The sequence below is a fragment of the Piliocolobus tephrosceles genome, chromosome 4, assembly GCF_002776525.5.
Source record: "Piliocolobus tephrosceles isolate RC106 chromosome 4, ASM277652v3, whole genome shotgun sequence".
NCBI lineage: Eukaryota > Metazoa > Chordata > Mammalia > Primates > Cercopithecidae > Piliocolobus > Piliocolobus tephrosceles.
The window spans coordinates 13826661-13854446 of NC_045437.1; the positions used below are offsets into that span (position 1 = coordinate 13826661).

General features: G+C 41.5%; 1 protein-coding gene across 1 annotated transcript in view; it reads left to right on the forward strand.

Annotated features, from left to right (window-relative positions):
* TRIO (trio Rho guanine nucleotide exchange factor) overlaps positions 1-27786 on the forward strand; it is a 365512-nt gene that overhangs the window by 114075 nt on the left and 223651 nt on the right. The window contains exons 2-3 of the mRNA XM_023218272.3: positions 13314-13388; positions 23729-23843. Coding sequence (XP_023074040.2) covers positions 13314-13388; positions 23729-23843 — 190 coding nt within the window. The remainder of the gene's footprint in view (positions 1-13313; positions 13389-23728; positions 23844-27786) is intronic.

Here is a 27786-nt window from a genome sequence, read left to right on the forward strand (position 1 = left end):
AAAAAAAAAAAAAACTAGCCGGGCGAGGTGGCGGGCGCCTGTAGTCCCAGCTACTCGGGAGGCTGAGGCAGGAGAATGGCGTGAACCCGGGAGGCGGAGCTTGCAGTGAGCTGAGATCCGGCCACCGCACTCCAGCCCGGGCGACAGAGCAAGACTCCGTCTCAAAAAAAAAAAAAAAAAACGTCTATTTGTTAGTGGCTTGTAACAATAATTACATGTCTCAGTCTGTTCTTTTAGTTTTAAGTAAAGATGTCTGTCTTTGTAGAATACAATAATTTTAGGTAAATGGGCAAAAATTCCCAGAATTCAGTTATTTAAAGCACTTACCAAACTTGAACAGCTGAGAGTAAGCTTCAGATATTAATACTATAATACTGTTACAACTGCTACTGATAGCATTTGTTAGTGAGTTCTGTGAGCCATGATTCTTAGGCTGTCCATTTCATAGATGAGGAAGCGAAGGTATGGAGCGACTAGGTACCTGCCCACAGTCACCCACCTGGGAGGTGGCTAGCCCAGGGTCCTAACTAGACACCTAAGTAACTCTTGACACAAAATTCCGTTTTGAGTTGTGGCACCATTGTGGCTTGCAGCTGACCTACTTAAAACTTGTAATGCTAGTGAAGTGCAGCTTTGCCTGTCCCTGCAGAGAGCGTGCTCCTGAATCCTCTCCACACCTCGTCTCCATGTGTGTAGCTCCCTGTTAAGGTGGCTTCTTGTAACCCTATGTCATCTCCTCTGCTAGATCCCAGCTCCTGGGGCAGCAGGCGCCCTGAGGTCTCCCTGCAGGGTACTGGAATGATGCTGTAGGGGCAGAGAGTTGTCTGGTGAGTGAGTGCCACACACCTTATTTAAATGTCCTTACTGCACTGCCGTTTTTATCACTATACTGGGTTTAATTTGGAAAACGATGTTCCCTGTGCTTTCTAGTAGATAAGATACTGAGATGTCCTGTCAGGAATGTAGCAATTAGGAGACTGGAAAAAGGAAAACAGATTCCACAGCCTACAAGACGTTCAGCTTTGCAGAGTCTTTTAGGATCTTATCCCACCCAGATTGGACAATGCAGGGCAGGTGTCTAAGGATATAAAACTGCAGAAGAGCTTGGTCTGCCTCTCGCCTTCTACCTCCCCAGTATTTACTGGGGGCCCCCGGTAGCAAGCAGGAGGAGGCCCTGTGGCCCCAGCAGCAGCCCAGTTGCCTCTAGCCATCCCAGCCTCCTGCACCGCAGCAGTGGTCCAGGGGGATAATGAGTGAGGTGGTCACACAGCTGGAGCTGCTTCTGTGGGAACTTTTTGTATCACTGGATTAGCCGTGCCCTGTCATTTCAAGACGGCGGAAGCAGATGAGGGCTGCTGCCCTGCTGGGTGGTGGGCTCCAGGGCACTGCTGCACAGTTCTCTGAGCCTGTGCTGGCTTCGAGTTCCTAAACACCAACCTCCCCTGGGGTAATCCAAGGGAGGAAACGCCACCAGGCCACAAGTGAGCTGGTCATTTCCTCAAGCTCACTTGGGTCTCCAAGCAGTGATTTCCTCCTGAGGCTTCCCTCTGCCGGCTCCTGGAGCGTCCTCACGCCTTCGGTCTTCCTCAGTGTGTGTGTTTGCATCGTTCTGTTGAGCAGCGAATGTGCTTGAATATGTATCCAGATGCCAGGGGAGAGGTGCGTCCATCCCAGCAAATCTGTTTCTGTGTCAAAAGTTGTTTTCCCGTCAGTGTATTTAGATTATTTGGCTTAATAAACACATTTTTAACCAGAATTAAAAGACAAAACAAAACAAAAAAAATACCACTCTGCTTTTGTCTGTATGCAGAAGGGAATTTGAGGGGAAAGAGGTAGGAGGAGAAGAATTGAAATGAATTTCTCTTTTCTCTTTGTTTTCTGCCTTAGCAGATGCATTACCTTTCTCAACCCTCTTTGTAATTTCTTAAATTTCTCATTAGCAATTCAGTAGGAGGGTAAATGATGGGGGCTTATCTACCAGAATTCTTTTTCTGCTTGGGAAAAGAAGGTGTAGGGCAGGACAGCAGCACCTGAGTTAATATGAGCAAAAGCCAGTGGTTGCCAGCATCAGTATAATCCTGAGACAGTTGGACAGCTATGGCCTCTAGGCTAACACATACTTGTTGAGCAGCCAAATCTTTCTACAACAAATAGAAGAATCTGGAAGAAAACTTCCAAATTAACTGTAGATTGCATTCTGAATTAAGCCTAAAAACAAATTACAAAGTGCCAAGTTTTTTTTTTTTTGAGTTGTCTTAACAGTAACAGGATTGCAGGATTGTTCCTACTGGGTTTCTTAGGCTGCTACAAGGCTGTCTGGCCTCTACGGGTCAATAAACATCTAAAGAGCAGGACTTGACTGGCCTCTGATCGGATGAATCCTCAGAGCATCAGATGTATTGCAAATTACATTCAGAGAAAAAGGAACAAAGCTGTAAAAGTAGATTAACTGAAGTAACTTAGGCAAGGCAGTTTATATGTGAGCTATAAGGTGGGTTTCTAATATTAGAACATCACAGTGTTAATCTTTCAACATGCTACTTACATTATTATTCACTAATGTGCTTTGTGTTTCTAATCTCTACAGCAAGTATTTCCAACCCTTTCAAAATGGTCTGGAACACCTTTTTTATATTAAGGACTTATTTTTAGTGTCAGCGATAGATACAGCATTTCAGTGAAAAGTAACACTCTTAAATGGATGTGTCTATTTAATCATAACAGTATCTAAATCTCTTTATACATAACAATGTATTTTGGAAGACATACTTGTCTATCAGCTCTTACTGAGTACATGGTTAAGGCTACTGGTTAGTCTAATGTGTGTTTTGTTTTAGAGTATAAGCTTCTTAAAATCAGGAACATGCCATTTAGGGGAAAAATCTCTGGGGTTTAAGAGAGTACCATGCATAAATACAGTTTTTATGAATGCCAAGCGATTAAACACAATTCTAAGCTTTATCAAGGGACTGACTGGCAGAAAGTTCTGCCAAATTCTTTGATGTTATTAAAGATTTATTTTTGTACTGAGTTTCAGGTTAGAATCAAATCCATGCTTACTGAAGTGGAAATAACTTTTCAGACCTTCAGTTAAAAATTCTGATGTTCGTTTGTGGCATTTACTTTACATTATATATTAATAGGAGTAAATGAATTAACAGGATTTTTGCAGTGGGCATGGACCTAAAGTATTTTAACGTTGTGGAGAACATTAGGAGAAACTTTGGTATTTTATATGTGTAATTTAGTAACTCGGAATACTGTATGTTAAGTGAGACATAATTACTGGTCACTCAGGTTAATTGATGGCTTGTTTAGACACTCAGCTTTGGTGTGTGTCTTCCCCGGGGTGGAAAATGAATCAACACAGAACACTGGCATAGAGGGGATTGGTAGGCAGTTGTCGGTGAGCACGGCCCCCGGATGGGGATCGTGGCTTCCGTGACTAGTACCTGCACCTACCCCTACCGCCCCTTAAACCCCTTTTTGTTTATGTGTGGAGGAAACATTCATTCAGAATCAGAACCTTTGAGTTTCAGGGTCGGCAGGAGTTAAGGCTGAGGTAGAGGATACTCATGTGGAGATAAGCTAGAATAAGCCACATTTTAAACCCAAATCGTGGTTCAGTGCTGGGAATTCAGTTCCTTTTTCTTCTGGAAACGTATAGACTGTCTGGAACACTTTGGCTTGGCCTACCTGTTGTATAGTGTTTGTTCTGTACCCTTCGTACTCACAGTCAGTCCCAGGCAGGATTTTGAGTAAAGTAGTACAGATGTTCTGAGGAGTTACTGTTTGTGCTGTGAGGCCTCACAGAGGCTTAGCTTGTGTTTGGTTCATGTGGCAGCAAATGGAGTCACGTGAGCCCTCAGTAGGCTGCCTCCAGCCAGCCTTCTGGTGCTGAGGGACCTGAGACAGCAGTGTGGGCTAACATTCAGAAGGAACAAAGGCGGATGCTCAGCTCTGAGGTGTGTGGAGTTGACTTGGCTTGCTGCTTCCATCATGCTTGATCTGTTTACAGAATCTCATAATGAAAACATTTCAGTGTCACTTTACATTCTTGGGGGAAAAGCCCACTGACTGCAGAGAAGCAGAGCTGTGAGGCTGTGTTTCCTGCTTAGAAACCACTTCCCTGGAGGCTTGAGTTTCCTTTGGTTGTGGAGGTGCTGGGACAACAAGCCTCCCAGTTCACTTCTTCCAAAGCACAGTCTCCTCTTTCCATCAGAGATGCTTGGTTTGTTTCTTTGCTTTGGGCAGGTAACTTTTAAATTACGTTGTAACAACTTAAGGTAAAAACCCTTTTCTCCTTTGAAATATAGATTGATTTAAATTACGTTGTAAAGACTTAAGATAAAAACCCCTTTCTCCTTTGAAATATAGATTGATAATATGTAAATGCAATTTTATGTGCTAGTCAGTCACCAAATATACTAGACAGAGAATGAATGGAGTCACTTTAGCTTTTCAAAGGAGTTTTTATAGCCAGGTGCATGCGTTGGAGCTGTCGCTATTGCTCTGTGCCTAAATGGATACTCTGCCCAGAACCACGAATTGTAGAGTACCACCTGTTTGCTACCTTGAGGTTTAGCTAACTGGGTGTTAAGTTCATACTGTGCGCCATGGCAGTCTGCTCAGTGAGACTGCCATGCAATGGGACCCAGCGTAGCCCCTTTCCTCTAGGAGCCCAGCTGCTAATAGGAACACCGAGGAGTCTTTGGATATTTCCCCTGCAGTGTGATAAGGATTTGGGGGTGTTGTGGGAGTGCATCCGGGGGTGTCTAGTCGAGCAGTGGTGACTCCAGACTGGGGACAGGTGAAGAAGAGGTGTGTGTTGGGAGCGGGGAGGGGAAGGCATGTGTATGGAGGTTTGGTGGTGAGGTGGACGTGTGGCTTCCCTGCAGGTGATTGCAGTTCCTGGAGTGAGCCTGGGGAGAGGGTAGTGGTGAACCAGTGAGGTTGTAGAGGCAGCATACATCAGATCATGAGGGACTATAGTTGAAGGCACCAAGAAACCATTGAAGAATTTGAGGGAAAATGATGAGATGTTTGTTTGAGAAACATGCTAGGGAGAGTGGCAGAATGCATTCAAGGGAATCACGAATATCTATTAGGAGATCGCTGGAACAGCACATGAGGGCAATGCTGACGGAGACATGGGTGCTTCGTGGGACTGTGGAGTCCCTGCAACTCCTTGTTTCATGGAAGTGGGGGATGGGAGAGAGGATGGAGGGCAGGGAGAAGCCTGGTTCCTGGTTTGGCCATGAGGTCGATGGTTTATGAGGTAGGTACTGTACTGGGACCTACACTGTGGGGAGCAGGTTTGTGGGGATGAGCATGAAGCACGGTTGGACGTTCGGGGGGCATGGCTATCCTATAGGCATGTGGATGCCTCTTCTTCATGGCACTTCGTTGTTCCAGTGATGGCCAGTTTCCTACCTATCAGTCAAAACCTACTGTAATAGCCCACCCCACCCCTGCTTTCTTCGCTTCCATGAATGTTTTGTGTTTTTGTTTCTCTGCATCTGTTGATGCTGCTTGCTCTGGCTGGCGTGCTCTCTGTTTTCCAGTTTGCCCGGTTTTGGACTACTTCTTCCACACTTTGGACAGATCTTTTATTTGTTACGTCATCTTCTCCTATTCTCATCCCTCTGGCCCTGATTTTTCCATGCCAAATATCTATACCACAGAACTGACCACTCATGTGTTGCTTTCTTTCCCAAACAAGCCAAGGTCAACAAACGCTCTAGATTACACTTTGTATATGAGCACCCCCCAACTCCAAGCAGAGCTAGTCCATGTGCACTGAGAGAGGTTTTCAGATAATTAGTTTATATCACTTCTCTGTGGTTGAGAGCCCCTCTGGCCCCAGTTCCTTATGTAGTAATCAAAAAGATAATAGAGGAAAAGGAGTAGAATTATAGCTTTATTTTCTGAAGCCTTTTACAGAATATGATTGTCATCTGCATTAAAACACATGGGGCCATTGAGTTTTTTCTTTTTCTGAAGAAGAGTAAGAGTGCTAAAATGTGTAGAAGACTGATACAATGATTGAATAGGGTTTCTTTTAGCAGTCAACCTTCTTGATCTGATGTGTATCAAACCACTTGATATGATGATCAGATTGTAACAGTGCTATCCCTCTGGTTCATTTTCTAAATGACTTTCCTGAGACACTTTGGTAAAGCAAGTCTTTGGAGCAGGTCAGCCTCACAGAACCCTGTATGTGCATGTATGTGTGTGTGTATGGGTTAGGGATTGTATGTATGTAGATAAGGGTGGGGTAACTCCAGTTCCAGAATCCAGCCTCAGAGGCATCCCTGACAGGCTTTACAAGGACATGCATAGACAGGTAGACGAATGTGTTCTTTATTCTGGCATTAGGCAAATAGGATCAGTTTTCTCTGTGCATAGCTCTGTGCTCGTCCCTGGGGTTCCAAACACGAATGGCATACCTGGTTTCTTTTTTGACTTATGAGACTGTAAGAAATAGAGTCCCTTTTATAATACTACTGCTTTTTGACTATCAAAATATTCCCTTCCAGTGGTCTAATAGTTATACTTTTAAATTAACTTCCATTGCACAGTTAATACATAATTAAAACATCAAACCTTAAGAGTTCTACAGATTGTTTCACTTACATTAAAATATATATATTTGTTTAAAAAATGTGGTTTTTCATTATGGTCTTTTTGGTTATTTTGGTTGTCTTTTGTATTTTATAAGATACTAAAAACTATAACTATTTTAAGTTGAAATTTCTTTTAACTCCCTTGAATTGATAAAAAGTATACTACTTTCTCTGAGGTATGCTGTTATAGGCTGTTGCTTCTAAAATCATGTGAAGGGACACATTAGGCGGTCCAAAGTTATAACCATAAAGGTGATAGGTAAAAACTGTAATGCTATACTGTAAAACCCCATCCATATTCTTGTGTGGTCTTGTCTGTGAACATGTCCATATTCTTGACGTAAGTCTTAATTCATTTTATATGCGTTTTATAAGTGTGGATTGTGATATATTTATGTTAAAAATAATAATGTACATTTTTTGATTTTTTTTTTTTTTTTTTTTTTACGTATTAGAAAAAATGAGGGATATCTTCCCCTCACCCTTGAACGTGTTCCTAGAGGATCTAGGCTTGTGAAAATGCCTCCTTCCTATGCATCACTTCTAGATGCGTGCACAGCTAAAACCCTTGATAGCACAAACATCGTGCAGCCACGCGCGGCCGCTCCCTTTGCTGAGAGCATAATCCTGCGGGCTCCGCAGAGAAGTAGCCGGCACGGAGAGGGTGACGTCACCTCCCTCTGCGCACGCGCTTGCCGAGCGAGGGCGGTGCCTGCCAAGCTGATGCAGATTTATCACTCTGCTCTTTGTGTGCAGGCGTGCGCGCGCGAAGTTTCCCCTAAATTAACTAATGAGTAAAATTCGGTAATCACCACCAAGACCCGGTACTAATAGGAAGCTCCAGTTTACTATTTAACCCTCTTTTTCTGGTTGTTTAAAAATACTGGCTTATTTATTAACGTTTTTGTTACTGCTGTAACCTGTGTTTTTTTTAAGTATGTAGGATTCTTTTTTTTTTTTTTTCAATCTCTTCCCACAGATTATTTTCCAATTTGGTAAACACTAACTTGGAATAGCTGACGGGCAAATGAAACCCCTGCGAATGGGTGAGGAGCACAGTTTGTCTTGTGGGCTTGGCTGCCTTTAAAGGAGGAGACACAGCCAGTTCAGAACCGCACCAGTTCATTTTGTTCAACAGCTCAAATGGTCAAGGAGTAACCGTGTTTCTTCTAACAATGTTTATTGAAAAACTCATTTGACTAGTTTAATTTGAAGATTATGTAAAATTTCAGATTGCTAGTATCTGCCACTAGTCCTGGGAGAAATACAGGATTAAAACAAATAATAAAACCTACGTTTTACTTAAAAAAAATTTTAAATTTGATTCATGGTTTCACTCATTTTATTCATCTTTGTGCCACTTTTGTAAAAATACCATTTTTAACATAATATGCTATATAAAACTTTTGTTGCTCATTGTGAAAATATTTCTAGGGTGTTTTTTATTATAAATAAATTGGAGAGGGGCTTGTTCTTCCTGGACTGTTTGTTATTGTTGTCTTAAATTTAATGCCACAGAGGTGAGCAAGTGAGTGAGCATTCTGGTCATCAGTGACTCGCTTAGAAGGGTATTTGTCTCAGTGCAGCACCTGTTTGCAGGGTCTCAGTATGAAAAATGAGTAATTGATTTGATCAGTGGGGTATTAGATAGTTGAAGTTCCAGACTGTCGATTCAGTGGAAAGATGTTTCACTGTTGAATGATAACTTGCAGAGTATTTCTTGTTAGGGCAGGGAGGTTAATTTTCCATCTTATGAATATAAATCATACTATGATTGAAGGCTGAACTATACCTAACATATTTCACAAAACAAAAGTAGAAAGTACTAAGGAGTTTTGGGGTTCTTGTGTATTGGTTCGGGCCAAGCTGCTGTAGAAATACATTAATTTGTTGATTGAGTTCATTCATTGATTCATCCGTCCATCTTTCTTTTTCTTTTTTTTTCTTTGTTTGGAGACAGTGTCTCTGTCTGTCACCCAAGTGTGCAGTGGCATGATCTCGGCTCCCTGCCACCTCTGCCTCCTGGATCCAAGTGATTCTTCTTTCTCAGCCACCTGAGTAGCTGGGACTACAGGTGTGCGCCATCACTCCCAGCTAATATTTTTTGGTATTTTAGTAGATGGAGTTTCACCATTCTGCCCAGGCTGGCCTCGAACTTATGAGCTCAGGCCATCTGCCTGCTTCGGCCTCCACATTCATCCATCTTTCTACCCAGCCATCCCACATCTAGTGAATGCCCTTTGCCTGGCCCTATCCTAGGCATCTAGGATACAGCAGGGCACAAAACAGACATGTCCTGTGGCAAATTGGCTGGTCTCGAGAAAAAGAGGCAACTATTCACTTGATAAAGAATATAATGTTTATTATTAAGGAACAGAAGTGATTTGGGAGTCCAGATTTTACATTTATGCTCACACTGACATGCTGTCGAACCAAATAGTAATTTGAAAGGTGGTAACAGAATTAATTTTGGCAAGTAATAGGCTGAAACTTGTGGTTATTTTAAAATTAGTATATTAAAATCTCTAAACGTTCCAATTTGTTTTAGGGAAAAGCAGTTTTTTGTGTGTTGGCCTGAAACCAGAAAGAAAACCATCAAGCACCACCTGTATATAGTTAACAACTCTCAAATCTGATTTTTTTAACCCAAGCCTGTTTTCCTCAATAGCGTTCAACAAATATTAGTGTAAACATTCCGAACATAGTCATTGTAGACTTGGTTCAGAAGCGTATTTGTTGCCTGCCTTTAAGGACTCCCCTGAGAAACATCTTCTGCACCTAGAGATAAGCCTCGGCTGACTCCATTCTTGCTGTTTCACTGTTTCCCGAAGCTAGCTTTTCATTAGAGTCCATAATGGTTGCTGTATTTCAGATAGTAGCAAAATATGCTTCAAATTGTAACAGAAATCCAGTCTATCTTTTCTGCACAGTTTAGTATGGAATCTATATAACTTAAAAGATTACATAATTCAAAAAATGGGTACAACTAAATGTCCCCCGATTTGGGTCATTCACCCTCTGGTTATCTCCTCTCAAGTTGCTCTTCTTTGTCTAGGCTTTCTGTTAATCCTAATTTTACCAAATTTCTCTTTGTGGCACCCCCTTCCACCTGTTTAAGTAGCATTGGCAACGCCCCCCCCCCCCCCCCCCCCCCCCCCGCGGCACCGGGAAGTAGAAACGTTGCTGATGCTTGGTCTTTGGGATAAGGTCTGGGATCCCAGCAGGGCCTCTCCGTGGTGGTATTTGCTGTTCCTGAACCTCTCTGTGACTGGAGAAGTGTGTGCTTCCAGGGGGCGCCCACCGAGGGCAACCGTTGTTCAGCCAGTTTGGGAACCACAGCTGGATCCTGTAATGCATGAATGAAGAAAGCATTAGGAGTTGAGTCGTATTGGCTATGTAATCTGGAATCTGTGGAATGGCGCAGAAGCCATTTATTTTTAATTTTTTAGAACGTTTTTATAGTCCCACACTGTTTTCCTAAATAGCTCTTCAGGGCACGGAACACAGCCTGCCTTTTAGATCGGAGGAACTTTCATGGTTGGGTTCTTCCTGCTTTTTATTGAAAGTTACATATGATATATTTAATGCTTCCTGAGTCCTTTACTTATTGGGTGTTGTTTTTTTTTTTTTTCTAAATGGAAATGAGATCTAAAATAATACCTAAGTGACCAGTCATCGCAATAACCACAAACTCAGTTTCTTTGTGTGGTTAGTTTTATATTTTTGCCCCTTTTATATTTTCTTTTCTGTTTTCGAAGTATTAGTTGATGGTTTAAATAAAATTAACATCTTTTTCAGTGACAGTCTACAAAAATATAAACTGGTTAGAATGTATATTCTGGTCTATGCGTGGGCATGTACCTACATCGTAATAAAAGTGAAGCACCTTTTCACATCAGTTTCTCATTAATTCATGTGCTTTTCTTCCTCTAGAAAGACTGAATCTTCCTTAATTTGGGGGGAAACTGAGGGACCCATAGGTTAACGTAACTACAGCTCTGAGAAATGAAGGGTCACATGGGAGTGAGTCTGTGACGCATAGTGGGACATAGGAAATTGAGACATTCATTGAGTTCTGTGTTCTGTACCCTGCTTTCAGATCAATATGCTCTTCCTCCTGTGAGGTGGCCTGGAATATGGCAGCCCTCACTTCCATCTGCCACTCCACTGTGGGTATCAGTAAATACGTGTGATTCAGAAAGTTAGCAGTGATTGTCAAAAATGCTTTGGAATGATGACTCAAGTCACACAAGCCTCTATTGGGATATCAGCATTGGGATCAGGACATTCTTCTTGGTGATGGCTGTGTGACTCACAAGTGGGGGCTCTGTCTCTGTAGTGTAGGAGCCAAGGCTGCAGTTGGTGGTGACATTTCTCTGTCTGAGGGCCTTGTTGTGTCCTGGTCATGACATGTGTGGGCGTGGACGTGGGAATGGTCGGAAGCATGCATTTTCTCATCTGAGCAACAGAAGGGGAATCCTCCCTTCAAATACCTGTAGATAGGGATCTACAGCTGTCGCTTACTCCTTCCTAGTATTTGTCTATCATGTGATCTGTCTCCTCCTCATTTGCCCGGGTCCCATAGCACTTCGTGCTGCCTATGAACATTCCATAATCTGCCTTGTTTTATCGGTGTTTGTCAGCTTGTCTCTGAGGGTCGCTGGCGAGCCTTAGTCCTCTTTGCATTGCAGTTGTCCCTGTGCCATCTATGTCCACGGCAGCCACAGCAGATGAAGTCAGTCTTTGTAGACACATTCAGTGAGTTACAGTGACTGGCAGTGAATTGCTGACTAGATTGCATCCATTCAAGAGTTTTGAAGGAACCTGAGGATGAAATTGCAGAACTCTTGGCTCAGATGTTTTGCCTTTTATAAATAGCCGCTGTTTTCAAAGCTTGGTGGGTTGCCAGCACAAAGCATGGTGCATTGGAAAGGAAAATGGCCTGGTGCTGTGGAGGCCCCAGCTCGGTCGAATCTCCCCATAACTGGCTGACTAGTTCCACGCAGCCTTCCTAGGACCTCATGATCCTCAGCTGAATGACTTTGCTGTGAAGTCTGTGGTGATTGTCAATGTCATCGTTAAATCTCATTAAGCTGGGTTCCTTATACACGTGGACATATTCTATGGATGGGAGTGATTTACATTAAGAAATCAGATCACACTACTGATTTATTCATTCTTTGTTTCTATGAATGATATGTTGTAGAGACTGAATTTTGCTATATTCCTCCCGAAGGTGTTGATTTTGTTGCTGCTTGTTTGCCTGCTTTAGCAGGCATGTAATTTGGCCTGACCCACATGTGACTACACATTCTGTGTCTCTGCAGTGGGTAGCAACTCAAATTTTGATTTAGATCTTTAAATCCTTAGCAGGGCTGCTTGGAATTCACCTGGTTTTTGTTTTAAAAGCTCTGCATTGCTTAGATGGGGCCCTGCCCTCAGGCTAACAGCCCTAATGATGGGCTGTGTACCCAGGGTCATATCCTTTTCCAGGTGTCTCTCCCAGCTTTTGTCATTCTCTAGTGTCTGGAGACAGTCATATTTTATAAATGTTCCCTGAAGCAGGGCTTGCCCAGGAGTTGCTGCTCAGGACACCAAAAGTGAAATAAATGTTCATTCCTTCACTTTCAGTCCTTTCCTTGCCTTCTAATTCCAAGTCTACGTCTTGTTGTGGTTGTATCACCATGCTAGCATTTGTGATGCTTTTCTTGTACCATTTTGGCAAAAACAAACACAAATGGGGATGGGGAAGTGGTGTTTTGTGTTTTCCTGGAGATTGTTCTGCTAACAATGTTAGTTACTAGTTTTGGTAGGCATCCCTGAACCTAGATTACCTCTGTTAGAGATCGCCAAGAGGAATATCCAGTTTTTATGATGAATATGGACATTTTGGACCCCAAATTCCCACGTAGGCATTCACCCTGGTGAGCTGGGCTAGAAGCTTTTGGACTGCAAGAATTCCTTTTGCTTAGATGGATTTTGGCCTAAATTGCCTACTGCGTGCTCCTTTTCTACAGTATTCCCACTGGACCTTCTAAGATACTGGGAGTAGGGGCAGAGTTGGTTTTTAGTGAGAAGAGGGACCTAGGCCCCCTCTGAAACTGGAGTGGCACTGGGCCATATGACCACGTTAGCCATTGACATTCCTCCAGGGGGCATGACCCAGAAAGCCTGGAAGGAGAGAGCCAGGCCCCAGCTATTTATAATCCCCTTTCCTTGCCACTGTGTATTTTTAACCAGACCCTGGAAGTCTGACAGAATGAGGCATTGAGCTCCCCCTAGAGGTTTTAGCATGTCACAAGCAGCAATTTTTATAAAGCAGTGTTGCTGTCTGTTTTCTTTGCTGGTGTCTACATTAATCTACATAAAAATTAAGATTTGGTAAATAATCTGGATTGATTTCATATCCTGTCTCCTTTTGGGACCAAATCGTTATTGCTAGAAATGGCTGAGAGCCTTCTGGGGACATGAGCCTCTGGGTCTGTGTGCAAATCATTATTCAACATTAAAATAGAAGATAGTTTTGTGATCACAGACGTGGAATTTAAATGTTGTCCTATGATCATGTTTCTTAAGTTGATTTAATGGGTGTGGATAAAGCTGCTGTGTTAGCATCGATTAGAATGGTTAAGGAATTAACTGTCACTCTAACAACCCAGTAATTTTATTTTCTCCTCTGTATTTCAGGGTTTCGAAAAAACGATGAAATGAAAGCTATGGATGTTTTGCCAATTTTGAAGGAAAAAGTTGCATACCTTTCAGGTAAAGTTTAACTTTCAACTCTGCTTTATCCAACTGCTCTGACACAGTGTCAGAGTCTGACATAATAAATGAGTTCACTTGCCTCAACATATAAAAACATTGGCATTTATATTAATTTTGAACTGCTTTATTCTTGTTCCTGAAAAATTAGTGCCCAAAGCATTTTCTTCCAGCTATGAGGCACATGATAAGTCAGTTAGTGCTGGTGATGAAGATACATTTGTTTCTGCCATTCAACAAAAATTTGGCTGTTCTGCCCCAATCAGTTAAGTTTAAAAACTGATTTTAAAAAATCCGATTATTTCAGCAAAAGTGGTGGGAATGTGATGGTATGTAGATGGGTCCTGAATTTCTCACTTTGGTTTCTTGTGCTCTGTACCTGCCTCTGTTGCTTTGTCTTTTGGGAGGCAAGGACGCCTGTTTCTCCTTGAGATCTACTTCTTTGTGGCTCTCTGGTCATGGAGTAACTAGGACCCAGGTGGTGATTTTACCAGCTGAGTCCATTTCTCTGTAGACCCAGTCTTTGAGGCCCTGGCCCGCCCGCAGACAGACTCTGGGCCAGTCCCTTGGGCTTTGGGCACCTGACTGCCCTCTCTTCTGCACATAGATAGTCAGCATTAGGCCCCTTCGGACTGTCTTCTTGGGGCCCCCCTCCCACATAAACAAAACAGCCATTGGGTATTACACCTTTTGGGCACTAGCTCACTTGTTACCAAACAAAGATTTGCAAGATTTTTCTGCTGTATCAGAAAGTTCATCTGTAGATTGTGGTCACGTGCTTTTAGATGAATTTCCTTTGAGAATTTTTATCTTTCTCAAATAGGCATTCTGTGCTGATCTGTGTATCCTCTTGAACACATACCAGTTTTAATTTATAACACTGATAGCTGCTTTGATAAGTTTTTTGTGTCCTCTGGACGTGTGATACTGTTATATATTCAAGATGCAGCTTCCTGTGGTGTTTTTGCTAATCTTGCTTTGCTTCATGTTCAGTAATGTTTCTTGGTCCCTGTTAATACGGTTTGATTTTGTGGGAGTAAATCTAATTCATTATGTATTTGGAAGGTTCACAGAAGAGTGTAAGGAGTTCATGAAATGAAGGTGCTTTAAATTGTTGGAAATATATGGTGAAAAACAAATACTGGCTTACAGTACACTGAGTTTTAAAAGTAGCATTTTATTTGCTTTTCTCTCATCATTTACTGACAAACTGCATTGTAAGGACTCATGCCAGCTTTGCGAACCCCTGATTTTGTAGTTTACAAACAGAATAATTAAAAGACTCTACTTAAAAATTAGAGGTATCTGTAAGGAAGGCTTAAAGCCGAGTCCATGTGTTTATCAGTTTTTATTTTTAAAGTCTGGGTCTGTGATAATAGCACCTCTGACCTCTCTTTGTGTTTCTGAACCTTTTGTTCCATTTTCTTTCATTAGCATGTGGAGATGGACATGTGAAGCAAGGTGGAAGGTTAACATTGGTGGGTTTTATTTGTATTCATGCTTTTATTAGGTAATACTGAATATATTATCAGCTGACATTTTTATATAGTTTACAGTCAACACTAAAATTTTACCTTTTAACTAATCAAAGAAACAAAATCAGCAGTCTTTTTGAGTTTGTCTTCAATGTTTAATAAAACCTTATATTCTGCAGGGTTACATAAAGTTGGATATCTTTGGTGGGGTGGGAAGTTTTGCTTTTACAACAAATTAGTAGGAACTGTTTAGAATATTAGCGACGGTAGAGCTTCCAGCAGTGTTAGCAAAATGACGTTAGTAGATGTCACCGCACTTTTACAGTATTCCTAATTTATGACCAGAACTGGCAAAGCTGATTAGCATGAGCTCATTGCTCTTTGTTTTAGGCTTATTGTTATCTCCTTTAGGAAGGGGAAAAAAACCCATAAAATTAAGTAGAAATTGACTACTTGTGTTGTATTACATTTTTTGAAAATTACAAAGAATGAATAAACTTTCCAAAATAAAATTTATCTCTAACTCAGTTTTTTTCTGTTTTTTTTTTTTTTTTTTTAATTGAAATCTAATTCACATACCCTAAAATCCACCTTTTTAAAACGCGGGATTCAGTGGATTTGAGTGTATCACCAGGTTGTGCAGCCATTACCACTGATTCCAGAACCTTTTCATCACCTCCCAAGAACCCCATGGCCACCCGCAATCCCCCAGCACTGGCAGTCACTAAGCTACTTTCTGCTCTGACCCCATTTAAAAAACAATTAGGGAATATTATGATACCTTTGTAAAAGCTCTCCATGTGAATGGCTTTAGTGGTTAAATCTAAGTAAAATGGCAGGGGCTTTGTAAAAGTAGGCCAAAAGATGAGTGATTTTAAAAGGTACTTATTAGGTCAAGATCTCTAAAAGCCCAGTGATGAACCTGAATATTTCTGAACCTTAGTGTCTAGGTCTTCTAAAAAGTAATGTTGATTGCACTTAAGTAAGATAGAACCTACTGGCTGGGCGCGGTGGCTCAAGCCTGTAATCCCAGCACTTTGGGAGGCCGAGACGGGCAGATCACGAGGTCAGGAGATTGAGACCATCCTGGGTAACACGGTGAAACCCCGTCTCTACTAAAAAGTACAAAAAACTGGCCCGGCGAGGTGGCGGCGCCTGTAGTCCCAGCTACTCGGGAGGCTGAGGCAGGAGAATGGCGTGAACCCGGGAGGCGGAGCTTGCAGTGAGCTGAGATCGCGCCACTGCGCTCCAGCCTGGGCGGCAGAGCCAGACTCTGTCTCAAAAAAAAAAAGATAGAACGCACTACTTCCTTCATTTAGGGTGAACTCAGTGATTAAATGTCTTACCTGACTTCGTGTTTGAAGTCAAAGGAAAGTGCTGTGGTTTGACTGGATCACCTCCAAAGTTCAGATGTTGCCAATGGGATGCTGTTAAGAGGTGGGGCCTTTAAGGGGCAGTTAGGCCATGAGGGCTTCTCCCTTGTGTGGGATTAAGGCCCCTGTAAAGAGGCTTTACGCTTGCCCTTCAGCCATATGAGGACGCAGCATTCCTCTTCTGCCCGTGGAGGATGCAGCCCTCACAAGACTACCGAACCTCGTCAAAATGCCCTATAGTTTATATTTAATGGAGTTTGCGTCTAATGGCATCTTACATACAATGTCAACTATTAGTGTGGTTCGTATGCCACTAGGGTTTGAGCCTTAGAAAATCTCACAATCACCAGAATTAAGAACTCATTCTTTTTTAACTGTTTATTATGGAACATTTTAACATCAAAAGGAAAGAAAATAGTATAATGAATTTTCACGAATTCATAGCCCACTTCAGCAACTTGTTTTTCTATATTTCCGCTTAGTCTTCTCTTCACTCTGGATAATTTTGAAGTCAAATCCAGATATTATTTTATTTATGAATATTTAGTATTTATCTCTTAAATGTAAGTGTTATTTAAAAAAAACCCTGCAATACCAATAACAGACCTAAAAATTGAATGGTAATTATTTAATATCCCCCAAAAAACCCAATGGGTATTCAAATTTTTATGCTTGTCTCATATACATTGCAGCTGGTTTAGATGTCTGGTGAGGCTCTTTTAACCTGTAGGTTCTTTGTGTCTTACCTCCTGATGTTTTAGCAAGCGAGGAATCCAGGTGTCTTCCTGTGGATTTTCCTGTAGTCTAGATTCTGCTGGTTCTATCACTGGGTGGTCATTTAACATGTTTCACTTCCCCCATATTTCTTGCAGACTAGGAGTTAGGTCTTGAGGCTTGATTAGGCTGAGCTTTGATCTGGCAGGGAAGGGGCAAAAATACTTAATGGGTGTCATTGTTTAGTTTCATAGGGAATTTTATTAGGAGAGTCTTGTCTTGTTTTTATGGTGTTCATTGATGATTATTGCTTAGATCTAGTATTTAAGAATTGCAAGATAGTGGTATTTTCCTTACGTCCTTTCTTTCTTTCTTTTTTTTTTTTGAGACGGAGTCTCACTCTGTCGCCCAGGCTGGAGTGCAGTGGCCGGATCTCAGCTCACTGCAAGCTCCGCCTCCCGGGTTTACGCCATTCTCCTGCCTCAGCCTCCCAAGTAGCTGGGACTACAAGCGCCCGCCACCTCTCCCGGCTAATTTTTTGTATTTTTAGTAGAGACGGGGTTTCACTGTGTTAGCCAGGATGGTCTCGATCTCCTGACCTCGTGATCCGCCCGTCTCGGCCTCCCAAAGTGCTGGGATTACAGGCTTGAGCCACCGCGCCCAGCCTGTGTCCTTTCTTTAACTTGGATATCCCGTAAAGAGAGATGTCCCATCACCACTTACTTGATTGCCCTGAGAAAGACTTCATACAGGACAAGTAGGATAAATGATTGGTTCTTGTCCGTAAGCAGTTTTCAGGCTAATGAAGAAGGACCATTGTTTGTTTGTTTTTTCCCCTGATAAAGACTTATTTCAAATGCATGATTTTAAATATATATGATGTTTTGATTTATTGCACATTTTCTCTCGTATGAAGTTAAAATTGTCCCATCTTTGGCCAATGGGAGCCTCTTCAGACTGCTACTAAGTTTTGTTTGCTGATGTGAGAAGGTGTTTCAGGACTACTTCGTATAATTCCTGCCTCAGATCTGGAATCAGCCATTTCTCTAAAGAGCCCTGGTTCCTTTTAGTGGGAAACAGTCCACGCTGCTAGGGATATCCACTGGGTGGGTTGTTATTTCTGTGTCTCTTTAGTGGACAAATCTGGGGGAAAACACACACGTGCATTTTAATAAGAAATGATATCATGACTTTATATTAAAATTCATAGTTCAAATATAGGATTATAGATATTTTATTTCTTCAATTGTATATTTGTAGATATCTGTTTCATTAGTCTAAAAGTGTTAGTTCCTACCTATGTGGACATAATTACTTACTTTGTAATGCTAATGGTATTAGCACAGTATATAGCGCAGACTACCAAATGTAGTTTAGTATTTTTCTTGTTGTCTTGATCCTGAGGATGTATGCCGTTAGAAATCTACAGACCTATTACTGTATTTTAAAGTCACACGCAACAGTTCCTCTCCATGTGGATATGCCATCAGCTTGAAACCTGGAATCATTTGTTTTATTTTGTAAGACTTAAAACCCCAACTTGCTTGAATTTCAAGTAAAACTTAGCATAATTCCACAGTAATAACTAAAACATAGTTTAAAGTTAAGGTCTGGTTAAAAAAAATCTAGTTTTTGTTTTTGCCTTCTCCACCCTGTGCCTCCCCGGTAGGAAAACTTTTTAAAAAAGTTTTTGGTTTAATCCTTATGCTTTTAAAATATGAGCAGTTCTATTGATCTTCCCGTCTGTTTCATCTTCTTCTTCTTCTCGAGATAAACAGAAACGTAATATGCCTCATTTTCTATTCTTTGCTTGTTTTATTTTAAAGAATATTGTGGAGATCAGTATATAGCAGCACATAATAGAGTTCTCATTTCTTTTTACAGTTGTGTATTACTCCGTTTTGTGTGTGTAACAAAGTAATACACAAATATATATATACCAGAGTAAGACACAACTCTTTACATAGATCTATATCTATATATATATGTGTGTCTATGTCTGTGTGTATGCGTGTGTGTGTATACACCATAGTTAATTCAGTCAGATGCCCATTGATGGACATTTGTTTTTTTTGTTGTTGTTTTGTTTTTAGAATAGCTTTTTGGGGTGCAGTGAACATCCACTCTTATGTTGGGGGTGTTGACAGGAATGTGGGGTTTGATGCCTTAAGGTTTGCTGGTACCTTAGTTCTTCATGGTCCAGTTTTGCACGTGCCGCCTTTCCCCAGAAGAGAAGGGGAACCTTGCATTCATCTTGGGTATTCTTGTCAGCATCCTAGCATAGTGGGAGCCGGCAGGGACTGACTGAGAGGACAGGAACTGGCAGGACTTTTCATGCGGGCTGCTGAATCTTCTCAGCCTTCAGTAGAAATACTCCATGAGCCAATTCCTGGTTCTCAGGACCAGGCAGCAAGAGGTGAGCCTAGAAGGTGCAGGGCTGGTGAGGTGCTCACCTTGGCTGCTGTTAGAGCAGGAGTTTTTAACAGAGTTGTATTACTTTTATGGCATACTTAATAGACTTCAGCCATCATTTCTCTCTTTCACAAATTATGTCTAACAGAGTTGTATTACTTTGTGGCACACGTAATAGACGTTAGCCATCATTTCTCTCTTTCACAAACTATGTCTTTCAGAGATTTCCTTGGCAAAGGCTGCTTTTTATTGTCAGTGTGAGTTAGACTGTTCCTTGGGAGTTGGGAATAGGAGGTTGGACAGTGGCTAAAGAATAGTTTTCAATGGTGGTCTAATCCAGAAATTGAAACAAGGGCTATGGAGAGAAAGATAGAGTTGGTTTGTTGAAATTTACGTTTTACTCCTCAAAGCAAGCATGGCTTTCTCGCAAGTTCTTTGTAAATAAGTGAAAGGTGAGCTTCTAATTCTTTTAAAGAGAAAGAGGTGATTGTGAATCTAGCTGTTTCTGTGGTCATCCTGGGCTGCATTGCTCAAGAGACCAAGTCTCCTGGAGTGTTTTTTTTTTTTTTTGAGACAGAGTCTTGCTCTGTCGCCCAGGTTGGAGTGCAGTGGCGCGATCTCCGCTCACTGCAAGCTCCGCTGCCTCCCGGGTTCATGCCATTCTCCTGCCTCAGCCTCCCTAGAAGCTGGGACTACAGGCGCCCGCCACCACACCCAGCTAATTTTTTTGTATTTTTAGTAGAGATGGAGTTTCACCGTGTTCGCCAGGATGGTCTCAATCTCCTGACCTCATGATCCACCCGCCTCAGCCGCCGAAAGTGCTGGGATTACAGGTGTGAGCCACTGCGCCCGACCTCCTGGAGTTTTAAGAAGAGGGAAATGAGGTCTCAGGGTTAAGGAAATAATTGTCACACAGACATGTATAGCTATAGTGTAGGACCCTTTCAGCCTTCTTTCTGTGATTAAAAAACCTCAGTTTCCTTAGCATATCCATCAGGCATTTCTGCTGATACCTGATAGGAGGTATTTTTAGTTAATGTTGTGTGGAATATGGAAAAATAATCCATTCAGCAAATGTTTGTTGGGTGCCAGTCTCATTGGGCATGAAGAGCATCATGTATTCTTAAGTGAGCAAATGAAACAAAGATGCCTGCCCTCATGGAGCTTATATTCTAGTGGAGGAAACAGATAGACAAAAAGAATATGTAAATTGTATCATTTTCTAGAAGGTAAGAAGTGCCTTAGAGAAATAAGATTGGATATAGGAAAGGATGCAGGTTTATGTGAACTGAAAATAAAACACCATCATTATAAACAAAAACTGTTTTTGTTTTTTGGTATTTGTTTGTTTGTTTTGTTGTTGTTTTGCTTTTTGACTAAGGCAGCATTTGGATAAGCAGATAATCAATGAGCTGTTGTTTGGTTTCAGACATGAAACGCTTCCATACACAGACATCCTGTGATGCTGGCAGCATTTCCTGTCTTTTTCATTTCATTGTAGAAACTAAGGCACTGATTTCCCATCTATAAAGTGAGGCTGACATCTGTCCCGCCTGCCTCACCATGTGGCGTAGGGTTGATAACACACACATATGAGTGTATCTAATAGGTGAAGTTTTTATGAACTACAGTGCTGTTATTTTTACTAGTTTAGGAACAGGAACAGAACTTTGCATTTGTGACTTTTCTGCTTTATACCCAGATGCTATTTTCATTTGGGTACTTCCTGTGATGTTGGAAACCAACCTAAATCTTGGGGAATAGAATTAAACAGACACCTGTGTAGTTGATTTTAAGCTCCTTGAGGTTTAGTGAGCATGTTCCTCTGAACTATACTTCATCCTTTCTAAGATTTTTTCTTCGTACCTCCCTGAGGAGGAGTCAGCAGAAAGTGATCATTAACCATGTTACACCATCTATTAGAAGGTGCACCCTTAGCAGGGAGATTAGCATGTGAAAAGATTCTTACTTCCTAAATGATTTTTGATAAAATTGTAAAAATATCCCAGTGAATTTTCTGAAGTTATTTTCTAGGAAAAGGAAAAGTGACAATTTTTCCTCTGTCTTAAAATTCAGATTCAGGTGTCTATAAGCTTTTCTTAGGACATGACTCAGCGCCTAAGCGGATGAACTTGCTAGCAAGTCTTAGGATACTGCTAGCTAGTGCTACCAGCCTGGGAGAAATCTTTGTAGTTGAAAGTTGGAAAAGTGTAGTAGAGACTGTCAAAACTTCTGCACAGAGCTGCCTTTAGTTCTCAGGTCTGGGGTGATCAGAATGGCCATTAACATTGTGCACACCCACTGACTTCCCATGCAACTTTCTTAGATTGGCAGATTTTGGATTCTCCTTCTCACACCCGTGGTGGAGCATGCCTTGCTTGACTTGTGAGCTACGGTGACCCAGGAGGGAGGAGAGTGTAATGTGGGTCCCTATGGAATCAAACATTAGGCTGCATTTCAAACACATTTTAAACATTCAGAGTTGTGGTCCAGAAAAAAATGTTAGATGCTAGCTTTCTCTTTACCAAAAGTGAGGGGAATGTTTTAATTTAAATAATATGTACTGTATTTTTAATAATTCAAGTTTCTATAGTATGTGTTAATCTATGATAATTTCAGTCAAGGAGATTGACTCTTTTGAAAAGAATGAAAGGTATTGGGAAATGAAAAATATTGAAATTGTTAATCTATTTTATCTTGGGGATAAGAGGTATTCCAAAAAATTAGAGCTATTGGTATTACCCTAAAAATCATATCAGATGTTTTAGAAGATCACTTGATAATGAGCAGTACTGCGTCTCACTTTTAATAGTACTTTTCATTCATAAATGTTAGCCCCCTCAAAGGCCCAGGAGCCCGTTATTTAGTTATCCCTATAACATTTTTACTACTAAAAAAGAACTACAGCCAGTAGTTAGAAAGATCATGCAATTTTTCTTGTCTGGGCGAAGACCTAGCGATGACAGTGTCGCACAGTTCCGTCGTCTTTATTTAAGCTTTTGGAGCCTCAGTATCTTTGTAAGACTGGAGTGACAAAACCACTTAACAGAGTCATTGTAAAATCACATCAGAAACTGTATGTAGAGCACGGGATGCCCTGCCTGGATCTGTTGGTACCTGTGATTGTTGTTCCCATGTAATACCTAAATTAATGGATTGAGAAAGAATTTAAGGCGTTTCTAGATTGCATGACTGAACAATATATGTGGATTGCTTTGAGTATTCCCAATCAAAATGAAGTTTCATTATCATTTAGAATGAGCACATAATTCCTATGAAGTTATGAAAACCATATTGGTAAAATATGTTTTTAAAATACCATCATCTTCTGCTGTATGTTTTTTGGCCTTCTCTAAAAGGAAAGAGTCTTCTGCTGTTTTTTTATTTGCTTTCTCATTTTACCTCTGCTGATGATTTTTGGTGCACAGAAAATAATTAAGTTTTGTATCGTGACTTGAATTTTGCGGTCTCCTGAAGAGAGATCATCAGAGTTCTAAAACTAAATGAAGGATCCACTTGAAAAGGCTAAATTTTCTTTCTCTGTTTTCCTGACAACCCCGAAGGAAGTAATAAAATAAGTGTGACAATTTCACCACACGTGTTTAGTGATACCAAACTGACTTCATTAGGGTTGTGTATGTTAACAAGAAATCTTTCTGCCTGCCTGTCTGTCAAAGCCACATATTCTGAGATTTGTACTCTTAGTGTGTGATAGAATGTTTCGCAAATCCTTAAGCTAACTGGCTTTAAAATTCTCATGTGGTTCTCTTGCATGCATGTGTGTGGTTCCGTGTGAGAACCCGTTATTTAGGTAACTAAATAATGGGTCCACGCACAGCTGGATCAGTAAAGGTCAGGCGCCATCCGTCCCAGATTATAAAGTCGTCATCAGCATAGTTTGGAAAATGTTCCTTTCGCTTTCCTTTCAAGACTTAGACCCATTTTGTTGATAGGAAAGAAAGAGCTTTGAATGCGGGGCCGTGAGGAAAAATGTGGGGGAGACTGACAGAGGGCAGGTGTGAGGGAGGTGGTTGTCTGAGGTGAGTGAAACACATGGACGTGACAACTTTTTATTCTGTCCAAAACATAAAACCTGAAGAAAGGAGTTTTCCCCAAAACATTGGAAGAAAAAGACAAGGCCATATGTGGCACCTTCCATGTGGCCTGCAGAGCTCCGGCATTTTCTCCCAGACCCCTGAAGGGATGACACGTCCTCACCGTGCCTCAGGTGAAACAAAGGCTTCTGCCCTGTGCAAATTTGTGTAGTTGCTTTAGGAATAATTTTGACAGAGTGAATGAATGATAACATAGGATTTCTGTCTTATCCTGTTTCTTTCTAAGTGTGTTCCTAATGTTTGTTTTTTAGGTGGTAGAGATAAACGTGGAGGTCCCATTTTAACGTTTCCGGCCCGCAGCAATCATGACAGAATACGACAGGAGGATCTCAGGAGACTCATTTCCTATCTAGCCTGTATTCCCAGGTAAGTTGTGTGTGGCTTGTGCTTGTCACTGATGTCACATTTACAAGAGAGGTGGTGCTGTATTCATTAGAAATCAGCTAAATGGTAGCCTGAATTCCAGGCAAAGTAGTATAAAATGAAAATCATTATCTTTCTCCTTATAACCATTTTGTGAACATTATTGTCTAATGTAAAACCTTTTGGGGAGCAGGGACATGAAGGTAGGAGTTTTGTTGTGAAGAGCTTTGTGTGTGTTGACAGTGGATCTGGGATACTCAGCTGGGATTTCAGGATGTGGTGCCTGAGTTAGAAAGCCATCATTGATGATTCTAATACCATGACACAGAGGCCTGGGTGATGAGAATTGGGTGCTGCTTTTGATAATGCATTTCTGCCTTCTTGGCAAATGTTAGTTCTTTGAAAATAGTCTGTTGATATGTGGCATGAAGTTTGTGGGGCATTAAAAATCCTTATTGGCTATATATTGGGCATAGATTTGGGAATCTCTGTCAAAATTGAGACTCCATTGGTAATGGGAATTTTTAGCATAGATGCCAAAGAACATCAAAAACAAGCAATGTTGTTTTTTCTGGAGAGTCCGAAAGTGGGGAGTCGTGAGTTACTAGTAGTTGGCCTGTGTGCATACTTGAGGAATTTAGAATCTGTTTCTGGGATTCTCTGGGAATGTATTCTCTATATTACTCGAGTTTTATTTGTAGATCTAGCTGAAAACTGGTGGAGGAAATTTCCTCCCTATATTAGTGAATTAGTTCTTTCTCACACTGCTATTAAGAAATGTTTGGGGCCGGGCGCGGTGGCTCAAGCCTGTAATCCCAGCACTTTGGGAGGCCGAGACGGGCGGATCACGAGGTCAGGAGATCGAGACCATCCTGGCTAACACGTGAAACCCCGTCTCTACTAAAAAATACAAAAAACTAGCCGGGCGAGGTGGCGGGCGCCTGTAGTCCCAGCTACTTGGGAGGCTGAGGCAGGAGAATGGCGTGAACCCGGCAGGCGGAGCTTGCAGTGAGCTGAGATCCGGCCACTGCACTCCAGCCTGGGCGACAGAGCAAGACTCCGTCTCAAAAAAAAAAAAGAAACGTTTGGGACTGGGTAATTTATAAAGAAAAGAGGTTTAATTGGTTTAATGGCTAGGGAGACCTCAGGAAACTTATCATGGCAGAAGGCAAAGGGGAAGCAGGCACATCCTCACATGGTTGGAGCGGGAGGCAGAGGGTGGGGTAGGCGGGGAGGCGCCACACACCTTTAAACAACCAGGTCTCGTGAGAACTCCATCAGGGGGCAGCACTAGGGGGATGGTGCTAAACCATTAGAAACCACCCTCGTGATCCAGTTACCTCCCACCAGTCCCGCCTCCAACACTGGGGATTACAGTGCAACATGAGATTTGGGTGGGGACACAGAGCCAGATCATAACAATGAGTATCTCCATTTAATTATTCCAGTTATATTCTGGAAAACATAATACCACTCTGATATAATCTAAGGATACGGTCATGCCTGGAATAGGAGATTGGGTGTGTGTTGCAGGTTGGAGGGTGCCTGTCTACGAGGAAAGGGTGAGTCCTCTGGTGTCCGTTTTATTCCAGAAAGGCACATACTGAAGGCATCAGTGGCGGCCGTGGTAGAGTGAGAGGAGGTGTTTCTTAAGAGACTAAATGAGGACGCTGAGAGAAAACTCGGCCATAACGTGGGCTAGGCTAGATAGTGACCTCAGGGAACATGTTACAAGAGAATGATGTCATTCTCAGTAACAGCATAATGGGTTTCAAGGGTTGTGGTAAAGGTAATAGATCTGCCACAGCACGTGGTTCACGGCACTCTTAACCTGTGTAGGTTGACACCAGCGGGACAAGGCAGCCATGCCCCTTCATAACAGGGCTGGCTGTGGCTGACGGCAATCAGCTTTTGGTCTTGATAGTTTGACTTGCTGGGGAAGTTCTTGGGTTTTCTGTCAGAGTATCCTTTATGAGAAAACTATCACCGTGTGGCATCAGCGACTAAGTGAGCCCTACTTATCTGGAGTAAGTTTTCCCTTTCTTCTTCTGGTAGTTCTTGGGCAGCTGACCTGTTGAAATCTTAAGAGTTGGGAAGTAGTTTAGAAGTTATTTATACTCACTATCATTTATAAATAAAAATAGAGTGTAAACTACTACTTACTAAGCTTTTACTATGTGCTGGGTCTGTGATAATGATGGAAAAAGAAATACAAAGAGCAGTGCTAAAAAAAGAAAAATCACTGCCAATCAAAATGATGCTTGTCATATAGTTTAATAAAAACTAAAGTTGAATTTGATATTCACTCATGTGATTTTAAAAACTGACATAATTTGGATACTATATAGTGGTAACTTTGACAGCTTGCTTTTTGGTCTTGAAACCTATGTTAATAGTAAATACTAAAAATTATTCATTTTATTGATATAAAAATTGGTTCAAGCACGTTTTGGATAATCTGAATGACCCACTTAAAAAAAAAAACAACCTTTTTTTGTGGGAAATTGTGAGAATACACAGAAGTGGAGAGAATAAGAATAATAGCATGAACACACGTATACCCATCACCCAGCTTCAGCGTTTATCAGGTTTTGCCAATCTTGGTTTTCTCTAATTATTCCCCTGATGTATTTTATAACAAATCCCAAAGATCACATCATGTCACTCAAAAATACTCGTGTGTGTAGGATGACCCTCCGGCCACTGAGCAGTCACTTCATGTCAGTGCCTAGGTTTGCGTTTGCATTAACTGCAGTCCCAAGTGACAAGAAATGCCATTTTGCTTGTCCTTGATTAATGAGCAAATAAGAGAGGTGGAATTAACATGTAAATGATGCATTTGCTGAGTGATAATGGAGAAGGATTTCAGTGTAGTCCAGACTGAAAGAAGTGGCCACAAAGTGAGTCCTCTCTGGTCCCTCCCTCCCAGGGTCCTGCAGGTGCTACCCCTAGTGAGTGCATAGCAGCCCGGAGCGCTGTTTGGTTTTAATCAAATAAATTGTGTGATACACATTTTACCAGTCTGTAAAAATCATCAGCAAATTACTGGTGTGTGGATTTCTTTGGACTCGTGAGTTTGCTTATGTGTAGTTTGTAAGTCTGATTGTTTGTTGTAGTAGAGTAGTATGAACACAAGGCATTTCTACCCAGCTGTACATTTGTGTGTATGTCTTGGGGCCTGTGAGACCTTCGGCTGTGTCCAGTGCTCCCTCGTGCTTCCCAGATTTGAAGGCAGCCCTTCGGCCATTCCTCAGCTAGACAGTCACAGGGCTGGTGTCATCTGTGAAGGGAGAACATGGGCCTCAGAATCAGACTGACTGTGACCTGGGACACTTCATTTTCATTGCTTTCTTGATCTGAAAATGTGATAATGACCTGTACATTTTGGGATCATTGTGAGTATTGAGTAAAATTACTCCTGTAATCGTGCATGGTGCTTGACATGCAGTAGCTTGCTCAGATATAGTGCGATGATTTTCTGATTTCATATTCACCCTTCTATTTTTCTTTAATTACTTTCCTTTTGACATGATTTCTAGAGGCAGATCACATTGTTTTCTTCTGCATGCCTTCTAGATTGTCTGTGTCCCGCACAGTTCAGCATAAATGTGACCTGAGCAGCTGTGAGGAGTTTGAGTATTATTGCTGGGGTCGCCCCTCCCTGCCCCTTTTTTTTAAAACAAACAAACAAACAATTGTAGTAGCAAGGTGAGTTCATAAGATTCATTTGCAGTGAAACTTTCCACTAAAAGTGTGCAGGAGAAATCAGAAGCAGCAGCAGTTGTTGCTGGCGTCATTGCAAGTCCTGCACAGCGACATTAATCTCGGAACGTCTCTAGGTGGCTGTTCTCTTATTACTTGTATTGTATTGCATACTAATTATGTTCTAGAACCTTCTGCCTTCTTTTTTTTTTTTTTTTTTTTTTTTTTTTTTTTTTTTTTTTTT